At 58.0% G+C, this 16,824-nt stretch overlaps 1 protein-coding gene across 3 annotated transcripts in view; it reads left to right on the forward strand.

Annotated features, from left to right (window-relative positions):
• KLHL26 (kelch like family member 26) overlaps positions 1 to 12,935 on the forward strand; it is a 35,948-nt gene extending 23,013 nt beyond the window's left edge. For 2 of the 3 annotated variants that reach the window (XM_065535254.2, XM_005588476.5), the window contains 2 exons: positions 5,711 to 5,893; positions 8,864 to 12,935. In XM_065535254.2, the coding sequence (XP_065391326.1) occupies positions 8,868 to 10,445 (1,578 nt within the window). In that variant the 5' untranslated portion in view covers positions 5,711 to 5,893; positions 8,864 to 8,867 and the 3' untranslated portion in view covers positions 10,446 to 12,935. Of the gene's footprint in view, positions 1 to 1,157; positions 1,256 to 5,710; positions 5,894 to 8,863 lie in introns of all 3 variants that reach the window. The other variant, XM_015440835.4, reaches the window with a different exon arrangement.
• Positions 12,936 to 16,824: the final 3,889 nt, after the last annotated feature.

The following is a 16,824-nucleotide window of genomic DNA, read 5'->3' on the forward strand; positions in this document are numbered from 1 at the left end:
CTGTCTGTCTCTCCCTGTCTCTGTCTCCCTCTCTCTGGGTCTCTCTCTCCCTCTCCCTCTCTCTCCCTCCCCCTTTCTCTGGGTCTGTCTCTCCCTCTCCCTCTCTCTCCCTCCCCCTTTCTCTGGGTCTGTCTCTCCCTCTCCCTCTCTGTGGGTCTCTGTCTCCCTGTCTCTAGGTCTCTGTCTTCTTCTCTCCCTGGGTCTCTTTCTCTCCCTCTCTCTGGGTCTCTCTCTCCCCCTCCCTCTCTCTGGGTCTCTCTCTCCCCCTCCCTCTCTCTGGGTCTCTCTCTCCCTGTCTCCCTGTCTCTAGGTCTCTGTCTTCCTCTCTCTCTGGGTCTCTTTCTCCTCCTCTTGTTGGGCCTCTGTCTCTCCCTCTCCCTCTCTCTGGGTCTCTGTCCCCCTCTCTGTGGGTCTCTGTCTGTCTCCCTGTCTCTGGGTCCCTGTCCCCCTCTCTCTGGGTCTCTGTCTGTCTACCTTTCTCTGGGTCCCTGTTCCCCTCTGGGTCTCCGTACCCTCTAAGTCTCTGTCCCTTTATCTCTGAATCTATTTCTCTCTCTGGGTCTCTGTCCCCTTCTCTCCGGGTTCTGCTTTTCTTTCTCTGGGTCCCAGTTCCCCTCTGGATCTCTGTCCCCTCTCTCTAAGTCTCTGCCACTCTCTCTCCGAGCCTCTGTTTCCCTCTCTTGCTGGATCTCAGACAAAGCTCTCAGGATGGTCTTGGTCCAGTTGCCGACCTGGGACTGGCTGGGAGAGAGGCTAGAGAGTGGGCAGTGGCTTCTCAGCTGGCCCTGATGTCCCCTGCTGTCCCCTGAAGTACAGACTCTTCCCCACCCATGCACCGGGACCCTGGGGCGGCATCGCATCGGCCGGGGTGGGAGCCAACCAGCTGTGCTGCGCTGCTGCGCTCCTTCGAGCCACATGGACAATAAAACCAAAATTGGCTTTGAAAGTGGAAGTGCTCTCCTCATTGAGGGGAAGTGAGGGACTATGCGCGTCAGAACCGCCTGTCAGGGGCAATGCCGGCAGGCTCCGTTCTGGCCCAAGCACTGGGCTCCGCGTGGGGGTGGGAAAGGATTTTACAAAACCCCAAAGAAATGTTTCCATGAAATTCTTTCTTGTTCTTGCCTTTTTTTTTCTTTTCTGGACATTCCAATGAAAAGAACCGTTCTGGGGCTTTGGATCGCTCCTCGTGTATTGGGAAGCCGACCATGGAGATGAGGCCAGCCCGGGGCCAGAGGAGGGGCGCCTGCTCTGACAGGTGCGTGCCCCTCACTGTTGGCTCCCGAGGCAGCCCCCACCTCCCCCTGCTCCTAATCCTCCCACGAGGCTTCATCACTAGGGCGCCTGGCCGCAGCCCCTGCAACTCTGAGCTTCCTGTGACCTCCCCCGCGTGGCCATCCTGCCTCGGGCTGGGTTCCCCCAGAGCAGACTCTCAGGCAAGGGTTCGAGGGCCCCACGGAGGACCAGTGTGGGGAGGGAAGGAGCCTCCACAGAGTGTGTCAGTAGCAAGCACGTGGTCCCCGGGCAACCCTTGGAGATCTCGGGAATCCCATAACAGGCGGTCCACCTGGGGGAGTTTACCCTACCCGGGCTCCATGGACGTCAGCCCCAGCACACCCCTGCACCGGGACATCTGAGAGAAGCAGGGGTGGTGTCGCCAGGGCAGACCTGGGCATGTCCTCGGGTCCAGCACAGGCCTGGGCCTGGCTAGGGTGCCCGATGACATTGCTCAGGGGATACAGCGGCAAGCGGGTGTCAGAATGGCCCCCAGCCTGGGCCAGGCCTGTAGCGGGGGCGTGTGGCCACTCAGAGGCCAGATTCAGGCAGAGGGTGCAGCCAGGGCGGGCAGCAATGGCCTCTTGAGACGGCCCTGGCCGGGGCTGCTGACGCATTGGCTCCGATGACTCACGTGCGGGTGACCGTGACTTGAGTGGCCGTCTGGAGACTCGGACCAGCTCAGGGCCACCGCCTTCCTGGGGGCCTGTGGCCCCGTCGTGCCGGCCGCCCCCTGTCTGGACCGGCCTGAGTAATGGGTCCTTCCCCTCCTCCCAGTGGCCGGCTGGAGAGGACCTTAGTCATCAGCCCTGGCCCCAGCCCTCCCTCCTCCTCCGCCTGCCCACCTCCGCCCAGGCTGCGTCTCGCTTCTCTGTCCAGGCTGGGGGACTCCTGCCCCTACTGGCCTCCTCCCTCCCTGAGTTCCCCAGGAGGGCCTGCAGCGGGGTGGGTTTGGCTTCATAGGGGCGGCAGTGAGGATGACGTCAGGGGCCTCAGGGACAGTTGTCCCATCCCTAAGATGAGAGGAAGGAAACAGCCATGTGGAACGCGTCAGGCATCACCAGGGCACGAGGAGGAGGCCTGGGGAGGACAAGCTGCTTCCTCCCCTCTTTGGTCCAGTGTGGGCCCTGCGCCCTGTAACCAGCAGTGAATGGGCCTCACCCTGCTTTCTGGGCCTGGGGTGTCCTAACTTCCAGATGGGAGCATCCAAATTCTCCGAGTGTGTAGTCGTCACGTGCTGGTGGCAGCCTGGGTCCCAGGGCTCTGCGTTTGCTCATCTCATCCTCCAGTGGCCCCGGGGCTAGGGAGCTGGATGGTCATTTGCCCCTGCTTTGTAGCTGAGGCCTGGGTGGTTGAGTGACTGCTGAGTTCCCACTACCCAGAGCTGGCTTGGCCCAGGCTGCTGGCCCCTGATGTCTGCTCTGAGATGCCCTGCCAGCCAGCTGAACTGATCTTGCCTTCTGGGTTCTGGGCACCCTCTCCGCTTGCTGGGGAACCCAGAGATCCCATGCTTGGAACACCGGCCCACCTCCCTGGTTTCCTGTTCCTCAGTCATCAGAACAGCAGGGGGCAGGGCAGCGGCCCCTCTCCTCCCCAGAGGGAGGTTCTCTCTGTCCAGCTTCTCAGTTCTCCAGGTATGTTCTGTGCACTCATGGGCAGATGCATATGTGTGGCACTTTGAGCCCAAATAGCATCCCACTGTGTGCACTCTGCCTCTTCCTTCCTCCTGCAGCCTTGACGTCATCCTCGGGATGCGACATCTTCCCAGGATGCGTCGGCCTCCTCACCCAGCTATAGGGCAGCCCTCTCTTGGAAGGTGCTGTGATTCTGCATATCTCCTCTAAGGGTGGTTAGCTTATTTCTCGTCCGTGGCCCCTAGAGACTGTATTTGGGTAAGTTTCAGAAATGGAGTTGTTGGGTAAAGGACATGAACCTTTAGAGTATTGCTGGGTCTACCCAGCTGCCTTCCCGGGGGTCACCTTGCTTCATAAACCTCCCACGAGTGTGCTTCCCTGACTGCAAGCGAGGCTGACTCTTACATCCTTCCGGCCAGCTCTGCTTGCTTTCCTGGGAACCATCAGCCCACATTCTTTGTGCATCTTTCGATCTCACTCTGTCGCCCAGGCTGGAGTGCAGTGGCACAAACATGGCTCACTGCAGCCTCCACCTCCTGAGCTCAAGTGATCCTCCCACCTCAGCCTCCCAAGTAGCTGGGACCACAGGCTCACGCCAGCATGCCTGGGTCATTTGTATTGATTTCTTGATGCTCTTTATATATGGAGGAGCATGGTAAATATGCTCCTAAGGACTGAGTGGCCCCATGATGAACTTGCCCCAGTGCGATGCGTTTCCTCTGATGAAAATGTGCACATGCACACCTGCCTCCAAGGGCTTTAGAGGAGGCACAAGAAGTCCTCCCATCCCTCCCCCCAAATCTCCTTGAACGTTTAAGAAAAATCCAGAACAAAAGCAAAATGGCAAAGGCTGGCAAGGCCCATGCATACTTCTGGGAGACAAAAGTGTCCACAGAAAGACCGCAGGAGTCACCTGGAGCCCAATGGCACAACCCTTGCCACAGCTGCAACATGAAGCTGATTCTGGGTGATCTGACCTCTTTTGGTTCCCGTTGCCTGGACCACATGCCCATGAGGACGGGGCCTACTTTATCTCATTCACGCTGCATCCCTGCACGCATGGGCAGGGAAGAGGAGTTGGCAAAGCCAGTGAGGCAAGCTGGGGACAAGGAGAGACGTGGTCACCTTGAGGGTACTCAGAGGCACATGCAGGATACGGCTTTGGCCCCAGGCAGCCTGGACACCTCTCGCGGGGTGTCGGTGAGAGGGCGTGGCATTCATGGGAAGCAACAAGACCCTGCCCCTGGAGATGTCCAGGCAGGTGCTGGACCCCTGTTGGGGGGGCTGGACAGGGGAGGGCAGCCCATGAGCCTGTGACATGTTCCTCACAAGCCTCGGAACTGTGGATCTGTCATGGGTCTAGGGAAAAAAGAGCCGAGGCTTGGCTCACCGCAGCAGCCTGGTCAAGTGCGATTGGGGCGGATGTGTGGGGAGGGGAGAAGGGAGGAGTAAAGGTGAGTGTCCCCTCCACTTGGCAGGGGAAAAGCCACGGGGACAAGCCAGAGTCTCAGGATGCATTTGGACCCCTTTCCTTCCCTGCCCTCGTCAGCTTTCAGAAGGCTGCACCCCCACCCTCCGTGGCAAACACCGCACCCCTGGCACCACAGCATTCCTGGCCAGCCCAGATGACCGTGGCATTGGGCTCTGAGTAGCATATGTCCTGCCTCCCCAGGGACTCAAAGGCTTTCCACTGAGCACAGGCCCCACACTGGGTCCTCTGTGCTGTGTCCCCACCTTCTAGGACATGGAGCGCCTTGCAGGCAGGGATAGGGCTTGGGCAACTTCTCTGCCTGCAGTGCCTTGCAGGCCTGTGGTCAGTGCCTGGCCCTTCAGCCCCTCTCCCCAGCAATTTGTCTTGGTCACCCACCCTTTCCCAAGGGTCTCTGGAAGGGTGGCCTGAGGGGGAGGTCAGAGCCCTCTGGTGGCAGCTGCTATGTTGACTGACTGCCCACTGCGCACCCTGTGTTTGACCTTGGCTCTTTAATGCCCACTGTGGTTTTGGGGCTGGCTGGCAGTGGGGCCAAGGAGCCTTCCGTCTCCTCCCGCTTTCTTGGAAAGATCAGTGCCCGCATTCCTGGCCCTCGCTTACGAGCAGGCGTGGGTCCCAGGAATGGGAGAGCAAATTCCAGAGGGCAGAGGCCACGAGGACACAGCAGGGTGCCTCAGCCCGGTGGGGGTGAGGGTCTTGGAGGGAACTGACCCTGGAGGTGGCACCAGGGTCCACCCCCTGTTGTGTTCTGAGGAAGAAGTGGTGCGTTAATGGCTCATTGATTCAACAGTTTTCCCAAATGAAATTGCAAAGGGTTGGTGGGGCTGGAGAAGAGGGGACAAGGGGGCAGCAGGGGCAGTAGGGGCTGGACCACAGAGGGCTCGTATACTCTGGATTGCGAGGGGCTGTGGCGGGGCTTGCAGGGGACTCAAGAAGGCTCCCATGTGTCCTTTGGTTTTTTTATTGGAGTGAAATTCACATGGCATAAAACTGTCTTAAAGTGGACAATTCAGTGGCATTTAGTAGATTCACAGTGGTGTGCAAACACCGCCTCTATCTAGTTCCAGAACATTCTCATCCCTCCAAAAGGAGACCCCACCCCATCAGTAGTCACTCGCCCCTCCCCTCCCCCAGCCCTTGGTGGCACCATCTGCTTCCTGTCTCTGCCGATTTGCCTGTTCTGGGCATTTTGCGTCGGTGGAGTCATACGCAGTGCGGCCTTTTGTGTCTGGCTTCTTGCACTGAGTGTTGTGTTCAAGGTCGTAGTGTGTGTGTGAACCTTTGGGCTGTGTCCCCACCTCTGCTCTCCCCACAGCACGGCGGACAAGAACGGGGCCCTCAAATGCACCTTCTCGGCGCCCAGCCACAGCACCAGCCTCCTGCAGGGCCTGGCCACCCTCCGCGCCCAGGGCCAGCTCCTCGATGTTGTGCTGACCATCAACAGAGAGGCCTTTCCTGCACACAAGGTTGTCCTGGCCGCCTGCAGCGACTACTTCAGGTAAGCGCTGGCCCTGGACAGCTGGAAGGGGTAGCTGCCTGTGGGGACAGGGACAGGGCAGATGGCACCCACTTTCTTTTTTTTTTTTTCGAGACATAGTCTCGCTCTGTTGCCCAGGGTGGAGTGCAGTGATGCAATCTTGGCTCACTGCAAGCTCCACCTCCTGGGTTCACGCCATTCTCTTGCCTCAGCCTCCCGAGTAGCTGGGACTACAGGCGCCCGCCACCACGCCTGGCTAATTTTTTTGTATTTTTAGTAAAGACGGGGTTTCACCATGTTCGCCAGGATGGTCTCGATCTCCTGACCTCATGATCCGCCCGCCTCGGCCTCCCAAAGTGCTGGAATTATAGGTGTGAGTCACCGCGCCTGGCCCGATCTGTCTGTACTTGATGCCTGCTGTATGCCAGGCACTATTCTAGGCCTTGGGATCCAGCAGGGATGAGAGAGTGAAACGGGCACAAGCCCCTACCCTCAGGGCATCCCCTCAGGACACCTGGAGCAGGACAGCTGAGGGACTGGAGGGGCATCAAGGGCCGCAGGGACCCTGTGTCTGCCAACGCTGTGTCCCAGGCTGTGTCTGAGGCCCGAATGAGTTCTCCTGCCTGTCGCCCTGAGCTGTGGACACTTCCCCCATGTGACAGAAGAGGCCATGGCAGGCACGAGGGTCTGTCTGTCCCTGTGCCATGGCCGGGCCAGAAGTGAGAGCACCACAGAACGGGGCTGTGGGGCGGGGGGTGCATCTTCCTCACCAGCTGGGGGCTGTTGCAGGGCTGGGTGATCTCCCTCCCTGGGTGACCAGCAGGTGAGCCTCCTTCCTGCCAGGCAGTGACCCTGCCAGAGAGAGCTGGGCCGCCCTGGGGCGGTTCCCAGGCCCCAGCCCAGGTGTGCCACTCAGCCGCACGTTCCCCAAGGCCTGGGCCGCCTGCCCCATGGGCTCAATGAGGCTGTTGTGGGGGCCGCAGCAGCCGAGCCAACTGGGGCGCCGCTTCTATTTTTATTCTGGATTTGGGGACGGGTGGGCCAGCCCAGCCAGCCATGCCCTTTAAAGGCTCCCCTGTGCTGGCACTACAGCCAGCGAGACCTTAAAAGGCAAAGCTCCCTCCTGTCGCCCGCGACCGCCTCTGCCTTCATCATATCATGCCCAAGGGCCAGCGGGGACCCGTGGGGACAAGTGGGGCAGGGTCTGGATTGCTGGCAGTGTAGTTCCTGCTCCTGGCCCGCTCAGAGATGCTGAAGAGCGGCTCGTTGGGCAGATGTCAGTGGGCAGCCCAGAGACAGCGCCCTGGTAGCTGTCTTTGCCCCTGTAGCCCTGAACCTGGCTCACATGAGGCACAAGACTAGGGGACAGTCCTCTGTGGGTCAAAATGCACAAGGGATGTTCCGTCCTCCTCAGACAGCCATCAGGGGAGGTGCACCGACTGGAGTGAGAGTTGCTATGCCATGCCAGTGCACCTCCTGGAAGGAACCACCCGTTCCCCTGGAGCTGGGATGCTCTCCCCTCTTCTGCTGGGGAACACCCTAAACGCTGTAGGGGAACTGTGACCTCGAGCCCTGTGCCTCCCCACTGCCCTCCCTCACGGGGGCCTGTGTCACCTCCCCCTCTCATGTTCTGCCTCCCAGAGCAGTACAAAGGCGGAGCTGGGTCTCAGTGGAGGCTGGGGACATAGCTGTTGGGTGGGAGGCACTTCCCCGACCACCTGAGCCTGTCTCTGGAGACAGCAGTCACCCCAGCACAGCCTCCTGGTGGGGGATCCATTCCTGGGGACCCTCATTACCTTCCCCTCTTCACATGATGATTGTTGAGACTCGGGCTGGGCATGTCAGAGCTGCCTGCTTAGGTCAGTGAGCAGGTGAGGGCTGAACTGTGGTGCACGGCACCTCCAGAGCACTGGCCTTGCAGCTCCTGAGCTCAGGTGTCAGGTGGGGCTGCACATCTGTCCCCAGAGCCACAGGGTGTGTTCTCATCCTGCACTGCCATACCTGGCCCTTCCAACTGCCTCCCTGCTAGGCACATTGTGGGTGAGGCTGACCTGGGCCACCGCTCCTGCAGCTCCAACACGAGAGTCACGAACTAGTCATGAAGGGGCAGGGGCAGGGCTCCCTGCAGAGGGGCCAAGCAGGGAGTTGCTGTTTATAGGAAGATGCATGGCTTGGGTGGGATTCAAAACCTTTTTTTTTTTTTTTTTTTCATGTTTTGTTTGTTTGAGACAGAGTTTTGCTCTTGTCGCCCAGGCTGGAGTGCAGAGGCATGATCTCAGCTCACTGCAACCTCCGCCTTCTGGGTTCACACAATTCTCCTGCCTCAGCCTCCCAAGTAGCTGGGTTTATAGGTGCCCACCACCATGCCTGGCTAATTTTTTGTATTTTTAGTAGAAACAAGGTTTCACCCTGTTGGCCAAGCTGGTCTTGAACTCCTGACATCAGATGATCCACCCACCTCGGCCTCCCAAAGTGCTAGGATTACAGGCATGAGCCACTGTGCCCGGCCTTTGCATGTTTTTTTGGTTTTTTTTTTTTTTTTTTTTTTTTGAGACTGAATCTTGCTCTGTCTCCCAGGCTGGAGTACAGTGCCCTGATCTCGGCTCACTGCAAGCTCCGCCTCCTGGGTTCACACCATTCTCCTGTCTCAGCCTCGGGAGTAGCTGGGACTACAGGTGCCTGACACCACGCCTGGCTAATTTTTTGTATTTTTGGTAGAGATGGGGTTTCACCTTGTTAGCCAGGATGATCTCGATCTCCTCACCTCATGATTCACCCGCCTCGGCCTCCCAAAGTGCTGGGATTACAGGCTTGAGTCACGGCGCCTGGCCCCTTTGCATGTTTTTAATGAGCAGTCCGCCTACTTTCCTCTTGCTGGCTGTGCCCTGCATTCTGTGTCCTGGGGCCACTGTTCCTCAGGCCAGATCATTCCTGGCTGGCCATAACGCCCCTCAGCCACTGTGAGCCACACACTGTGTTTCTGCCCTCCAGGGCCATGTTCACCGGCGGCATGCGGGAGGCAAGCCAGGATGTCATCGAGCTGAAGGGCGTGTCAGCCCGTGGCCTGCGGCACATCATTGACTTCGCCTACAGCGCCGAGGTGACCCTGGACCTGGACTGTGTGCAGGACGTGCTGGGCGCGGCTGTGTTCTTACAGATGCTGCCCGTGGTGGAGCTGTGCGAGGAGTTCCTGAAGGCGGCCATGAGCGTGGAGACCTGCCTCAACATTGGCCAGATGGCCACCACCTTCAGTCTGGCCTCGCTGCGGGAGTCAGTGGATGCCTTCACCTTCCGGCACTTCCTGCAGATCGCCGAGGAGGAGGACTTCCTGCGCCTGCCGCTGGAGCGCCTGGTCTTCTTCCTGCAGAGCAACCGGCTGCAAAGCTGCGCCGAGATCGACCTGTTTCGCGCGGCCGTCCGCTGGCTGCAGCATGACCCGGCCCGTCGGCCGCGCGCTAGCCATGTGCTCTGCCACATCCGCTTCCCGCTCATGCAGTCGTCTGAGCTGGTGGACAGCGTGCAGACGCTGGACATCATGGTGGAGGACGTGCTGTGCCGCCAGTACCTGCTGGAGGCCTTCAACTACCAGGTGCTGCCCTTCCGGCAGCACGAGATGCAGTCTCCACGCACCGCCGTGCGCTCGGATGTGCCCTCGCTGGTCACCTTCGGTGGCACACCCTACACCGACAGCGACCGCTCGGTCAGCAGCAAGGTCTACCAGCTGCCTGAGCCAGGCGCACGCCACTTCCGCGAGCTCACGGAGATGGAGGTAGGCTGCAGCCACACGTGCGTGGCTGTGCTGGACAATTTCGTGTACGTGGCCGGGGGCCAGCACCTGCAGTACCGCAGCGGCGAGGGCGCAGTGGACGCCTGCTACCGCTATGACCCCCACCTGAACCGCTGGCTGCGCCTGCAGGCCATGCAGGAGAGCCGCATCCAGTTCCAGCTGAACGTGCTGTGCGGCATGGTGTACGCCACGGGCGGCCGCAACCGCGCCGGCAGCCTGGCCTCCGTGGAGCGGTACTGCCCCCGGCGCAACGAGTGGGGCTACGCCTGCTCGCTGAAGCGCCGTACCTGGGGCCACGCTGGGGCCGCCTCAGGGGGCCGCCTCTACATCTCGGGTGGCTACGGGATCTCGGTGGAGGACAAGAAGGCCCTGCACTGCTACGACCCCGTGGCTGACCAGTGGGAGTTCAAGGCGCCCATGAGCGAGCCCCGCGTGCTGCACGCCATGGTGGGCGCCGGCGGCCGCATCTATGCCCTTGGGGGCCGCATGGACCACGTGGACCGCTGCTTCGACGTGCTGGCTGTGGAGTACTACGTGCCGGAGACGGACCAGTGGACCAGCGTCAGCCCCATGCGGGCTGGCCAGTCAGAGGCCGGTTGCTGCCTGCTGGAGAGGAAGATCTACATCGTAGGGGGCTACAACTGGCGGCTCAACAACGTCACGGGCATCGTACAGGTGTACAACACGGACACCGACGAGTGGGAGCGGGACCTGCACTTCCCGGAGTCCTTCGCGGGCATAGCCTGTGCCCCTGTCCTGCTGCCCCGGGCCGGGACCAGGAGGTAGCCCCCAAGACCCCTGGGACCCTGGCCTGACCGCATGTTGTCTCCAAGTGGGGCTTGGCGAGTGCACGTCTGCCTGAGAACCCCAGTGCCCCCCCTTCGCCCGGGCTGCCCTTGAGGGGCCTGCTGCGTTGTTAGGCCCCCCTCCCAGGGGTCCCTCCCTCCTTCCCAAAGCAGATCCTGGCTCTAAGTCCACCCGAGGGAGCCTGCCCGCAAAGCGTCAGACGTGGTGGTAGCAAATTTGTCCCCGGGGTGGTTTCCTCGCCTGCCCCCCACCCCTGAGTCCCCGCGGGCTGGCGGGTGGAATCTCAGGTCTCCAGGGGGTCCCTGTGCAGCTCCATCTCACTTCTCTGCCGCCTCCCAGCCCCACAGTTTCAGGCATTCAGATGTGAGCTCATCAACAATGAACCCAAAGTCAGTGGTATGTGACTCATCCTCCTTCCAAGTCTCCTGCGCGCGTGTTTTTAAAATAAACTCACCAGAAACCTCCATAACACACGGACCTCCAGGAGCAGTGAGAGGCAGCTTGGAAGCCCCTGGTTTGGAGAGGGTGGAGGATGAGGGCACGTGTCTGCCTCCACTGGGGTACCCTCCTTCCCCCATTCCAAGCTGCTGAGGGGAGGCCCTGGTCATGCCTCAGTTTCTGTCTTCATCTGCTTTCCGGAGGAAAAACCATATCAACTCCTAGAAACGATCTTTACGGGCCTTGGACCTTCCATTTGGCACTAGGCATCTTGTGGGGCCTTAACTGGTTGAGACATCCTGGCCCTCTACATTTGCCCTGTTGGCTGGGCGGTCTCCTTCCCACAACTGGAGGGGGACGCTAACTTCAGAATCCCACAGTGTTGCTTCCCGCAGGTCTGGTGGGGTGTCTTTATTCTCCTCCCTCCTTTCCACCCCTCCACGCCCCACCACTCCCCAACCTGCCCTGTTTTTGGGTCAACATTGCTACCGAGCCGGCAGTGAGGCCTTTCCCTTCAAGGGCTCTGTGGCATCTCTGGCCACATTTGTTTCAATGTGTGAACCTCTAAACCTTTTCTTTTTGATTGGTTTTACTTTTTTTTTTTTTTTTTTTTTAAGAAGCCAGCACTGCTGTCTCATAGATGGGATTTGTACTCTCGGGGCAACTTGAAGTGTCTCTCTCGCTGCTAACAGACGATTGATGTCTTGTCTCTGTGACCCACTCACCATGTAGAGAATTAACCTCCTATCTTAGCAGACGTCGTCTCCTAATATTTGCCTTTATTTAATAAAAATGTTATGGTGAAGAGATGGAGCCGGCCCAGCACTGAGCTTGTGCGGCTTGGGTTTGATTGGTCACAGATTCCTCGTGTGTCCTCCGCGTGTCTGGGGGCTCCTCTCCCCCGCCTCAGCCTTTTCCAGCCTTGCAGAGGAGTTGGCAGGGGGCTGGGCTTTGGCTCAGGGGTGCAGAGGCAGCAGGAAGTGTGACCAGGACTTTCACCCTGGCGTTTTTTGTTGTGTTTTTTTTGTTTTTGTTTTTCTTTTTGAGATGGAGCCTCGCTCTGTCACCCAGGCTGGAGTGCGGTGGTACAATCTCGGCTCACTGCAACCTCCACCTCCTGGGTTCAAGCGATTCACCTGCCTCAGCCTCCCAAGTAGCCAGGATTACAGACGCACACCACCACACCCGGCTAATTTTTGTATTTTTAGTGGAGACGGGGTTTCACTATGTTGGCCTGGCTGGCCTTGAACTCCTGACCTCAGGTGATCCGCCTGCCTCTGCCTCCTAAAGTGCTGGGATTACAGGCGTGAGCCACCATACCCAGCCCACCTTGGCACGTTGGAAGAGCCTTCAGCCCCCTATTCTCATCGTGGCCGGCCAAACTATGAACCGGGCTGCCCAGAGCAGGCCACTTACCAGTTGCAGGTTAGCAGAGAAAGCCTGATGTTCCCAGACGGCCTTCCTAGAGGGGAGGCCCTGGGATATCCCACACGCTTGGATGTGCATAAGTCGCTGCGCCCGCGTGCCTGGTGCTCCTGTGTGGCAGCCATCGGGGCTGGGGTAACACTAGAGGCTGAGGGGGTGGGCAGTGCTAAAATAAGAACATGGTTGGGAACCTAAAAGAAGCCCACACTGTCAGGGGCATCAAAATGAAAGCCGAGTTCCTCGGGACTTACCAGAACATTCCAGCCCCACCCCCGACCTGAGCTCCCTCAAAGAGAACCCTTCCCCACTGGAGGCATGGCCCCTTCAGGGGGCAGTGAGAAGCTTTGCCAGCTGCAAGTCCCCCAGATCAGCTCACACCTCAGAACATCTTGTCCCCAACGAGCTGGCAGGGGCGCCGGCCCAGGGCGGGGGTGCTGCTGTATCTAACTGGATCGATTGTGCATAACCATCTAGGCCGGTTCGTGGAATGTTCTTGGGGCCCCCTGCCCCTCCCTCAGCCTCCCCCCGCATCCCCCCAAGAAAGGAAAATTATTTTTCGTATTGTAAACTTTAAACACGAAAAAGCTGTTTTTAATTTAGCAGAAACTGGCTTGGATCTTCACTTTGTGAACGTTTATGTCCTTCAGAGAAAGGCAGAATACGCCTGCGCACACTCACACATACGCACACACCTGCACACGCATGCCGCAGCGCACACATTCACATGGCCGTGCTCGTGCACGCCTGCACATGCATGCTCGCCCATACTCACACACTGCAGCGTGTTCACATGCTCACCCGCACACGGTGAAACGCACACACATGTGCGCACACACACACATATCTGTGCATGCACCCCCGGAGCAGCGTAGCCCACTCTGCCTGGCGGCCCAGAGGGGTCTGGAACCCGGCACCGCCCCGAGCCTGGGGAAAGCCTGTCTACTTCCAGATGCCCTGCCTCCTCGCTGAGGCCTGGACGCCGGCCGCAGGAGCCTCCCTCGCACCTGGCCTCGGGCTGTGGGAAAACGCTGTCTCTCGGGACGGTCAGATGCAGGCCCGCAAGAGGGAGGCCAAGTGTGACTTCTGGGGCCTCTCAACAAGTGAGGGCCAAGGGGGCCTCTGGGGAGCCGTGTGAGGTGGGAATCCGCCCCGGACCTGGCCAGCTTGGAAACCCGCCCCTGGCTCCCTCTCCGAGGAAGCAGCTCCAGCTCGTCCGTTCTCACGGGCCCTGGAGATTCACTTTGCACGGTGCAGCCTCAGGCTCTGCTCTTCCTCGGGGCGCCCAGGCGTGGATGTCAGCAGCCCAGCGCCTAACACAGAGCCTGGCACAGACAGGGCACAGCTCGAATGTTTGCTGCACAAAGGAGAGGTGCCGGGGCGGGAGAGTGAGGGCGGCCTTCTTCACACCAGCGGCCACGGGCACCTTCTGTGTGCACACCCTGGGGGAAGGAGGACACCAAGCGGTGCTCCACCCCCAGCAAGGCCCCTGCTTCGTTCTCGTCTTCCTGTCGCTCTCATTCTGATGGCCAGCCGGGCAGCCATTCCTCCCTCCTCACCATCAGAACCCAGCAGCAATGTGCCCAGCCTCCGGAGTTAAGATTCAGCTGAGCCGTTCTTGGCAATGCCTTTTGCTGGGGTTGTTTGCAATCTGGGCATGTTTCCCAGCTCTGGCCAGCAAGCTTGAAGGGGTCGGGTGTTTCTGGACAAGGGAGAGAGAGGCCTTGTTGCCCCCTTCCCTCCCTTACTGCTTCTTATGAGGACACAATGCCAGGGGCTTCTGCAGCCATCTTGTGGCCAGGAGGAGCAAGTTAAGAGAGCACACTCAGGTTGGGCGCCGTGGCTCATGCCTGTAATCCCAGAGCTTCAGGAAGCCGAGGCAGGAGGATCGCTTGAGTCCAAGAGTTCAAGACCAGCCCTGAGTGACATAGTGAGAACTTATCGCTACAAAAAAAAAAAGAAAAGAAAAAGCTGGTCAGGGTGGCACACACCTGTAGTCTCAGCTACTGGGGGAGGCCAAGGTGGGAAGATCACCTGAGCCCAGGAGTTCTAGGCTGCAAGGAGCTGTGATTGCAACACTGCACTCCAGCCTGTTTTTCTGAGCCTAGTTTTCCAGCCTTCTCATCACTTCTGTGAGCTACCAAACAATTTTTTGTTTCGTTTTTGAGATGAAGTCTCACTCTGTCGCCCAGCCTGGAGTGCGATGGCGCCATCTCAGTTCACTGCAACCTGTGCCTCCCGGGTTCAAGCGATTCTCCTGCCTCAGCCTCCTCCTGAGTAGCTGGGATTACAGGTGCACTCCACCACTCCCAGCTAATTTTTGTATTTTTGGTACAGATGAGGTTTCGCCATGTTGGCTAGGCTGGTCTTGAACTCCTGACCTCAAGTGATCTGCCTGCCTTGGTCTCTCAAAGTGCTGGGATTACAGGAGTGAGCCACCACGCCTGGCCTTTTTTTTTTTTTTTTTTTTTTTTAAATAGAGACAGTCTCACTATGTTGTCCAGGCTGGTTTTGAACTCTTGGGCTCAAGCAGCACTCCTGCCTTGGCCTCCCAAAGTGCTGGGATTATAGACATGAGCCACCGTGCCTAGCCAACCAACCAGTTTTGCAATACACACGTTGGCTATTTAAATTGTCCAGGCTGAATGCAGTGGCTCACACCTATAATCTCAGCGCTTTGGGAGGCTGAGGCGGGCAGATCACTTGAGGTCAGGAGTTCGAGACCAGCCTGGTCAACATGGTGAAACCCTGTCTCTACTAAAAATACAAAAATTAGCCAGGTGTGGTGATTCACGCCTGTAATCCTAGCTACTCGGGAGGCTGAGGCAGGAGAATTGCTTGAACCTGTGAGGTGGAGGTTGCAGTGAGCCAAGATTGAACCACTACACTCTAGCCCAGGCAACAGAGCAAGACTCCAAAATAAATAAATAAATAATATAAAATAAATAAATAGTCTAGAGTCAGTTTCTGTTGCTTACAAGTAAAAACCCTGACATGAGATGGGAAAACTCCAGCATCTGCCACATTTACGTTATAATTTTGGAACTGTTTGGTGACAAGCATATCTGGCCATTAGTGTTTTCTGCAGTGTAGACATTATTTCTCATAACGAGGAGACTGGAGGTCAGAGGTGCTGGGATGTTATGACTGGTGGCCCATGATTTCTGGGAGGGGGCACGACTATGCCTGTCTCTTTTTTTCTTTCTTTCTTTTTTCTTTTTTTGGTTTAGAGACTGTATTCCCAGCACTTTGGGAGGCTGAGGCAGGCAGATCTCTTGAGCCCAGGAGTTGGAGACCAGCAACACAACAAAACCCTGTCTCTACAAAAAAATAGAGAAATTAGCCTGGCATAGTGGCGTACACCTGTAGTCCCAGCTACACAGGAGGGTGAGGTGAGGATCGCTTGAGCCCCAGAGATCAAGCCTGCAATGAGCTGTGATTGTGCCACTGCACTCCAGCCTGGGTAACACAGTGAGACCCTGTCTCAAAACAAGAAAAAGAAAAAGAAAAAGAAAACAATGGTATCTAAGGGGTGAGGCAGCTAGGCCTTCAGCTGAAATTGTGCCAGAGGACAATCCTGCCACCACTGCAGAATCCAGACGTCTCCGTTGGCACTGCCATCTGCCCTGGGCACTCAGCCACAGCTGCCCCTGGAAAACAGATGGCCCTGCCCTGATGCTGTTTCTCTGTAGCACTTGTGCCTGCATGGAAACATCCCGGTGGCCCAGCCAGTATCCCACGCCATTCCCCAGCTGTCCCAGGAACGGTGAAAGTGAGTACATTCATGTGTATTAGTCAGCCACTGCTGTGCAACAAACACCCCCAAGTCTCAATGGCATGCAACAATAAACGTTTGTTTTTCACATGTCTGTGAGTCAGCGGAGGTGGTGTCTGCTTTAGGCTGGCCTTGGCCGGGCAGCTCTGCTTCCAGGTGCAAGGATGCAGAGTGGTCCAGAGGCCCTGCTCCATAGGTTCTTGCCTCCTGCTGGAACAGCAGCTAGCCAGGGCACGTTTTCCTTCTGCAGGTGTCTGAGGATAAGTGGAATCACGTGAGGCCTCGTAGGGTCTCAATTCAGGACTCACACACTATCATATCTGCCCATAAGTCTTTTTTTTTTTTTTTTTTTTTTTTTTTGAGATGGAGTCTTGCTCTGTCACCCAGGCTGGAGTGCAGCGGTGCAATCATGGTTCACTGCAGCCTCAACCCCCTGGGCTCAAGTGATACTCCCACCTTAGCCTCCCGACTACCTAGAACTATAGGCGCATGCCACCAAGAGCAGCTTATTCATTTATTTATTTATTTGAGACTGAGTCTCCCTCTGTCACCCAGGCTGGAGTGCAGTGGCGCAATCTCAGCTCACTGCAACCTCCACCTCCCGGGATCAAGCGATTCTCTTGCCTCAGCCTCCCGAGTAGCTGGGATTACAGGTGTGTGCCACCACGCCTGGCTAATTTTTGTATTTTTAGTAGAGATGGGGTTTTGCTTTGCTGGCCAGGC

The sequence above is a fragment of the Macaca fascicularis genome, chromosome 19, assembly GCF_037993035.2.
Source record: "Macaca fascicularis isolate 582-1 chromosome 19, T2T-MFA8v1.1".
In the NCBI taxonomy this organism is placed as follows: domain Eukaryota; kingdom Metazoa; phylum Chordata; class Mammalia; order Primates; family Cercopithecidae; genus Macaca; species Macaca fascicularis.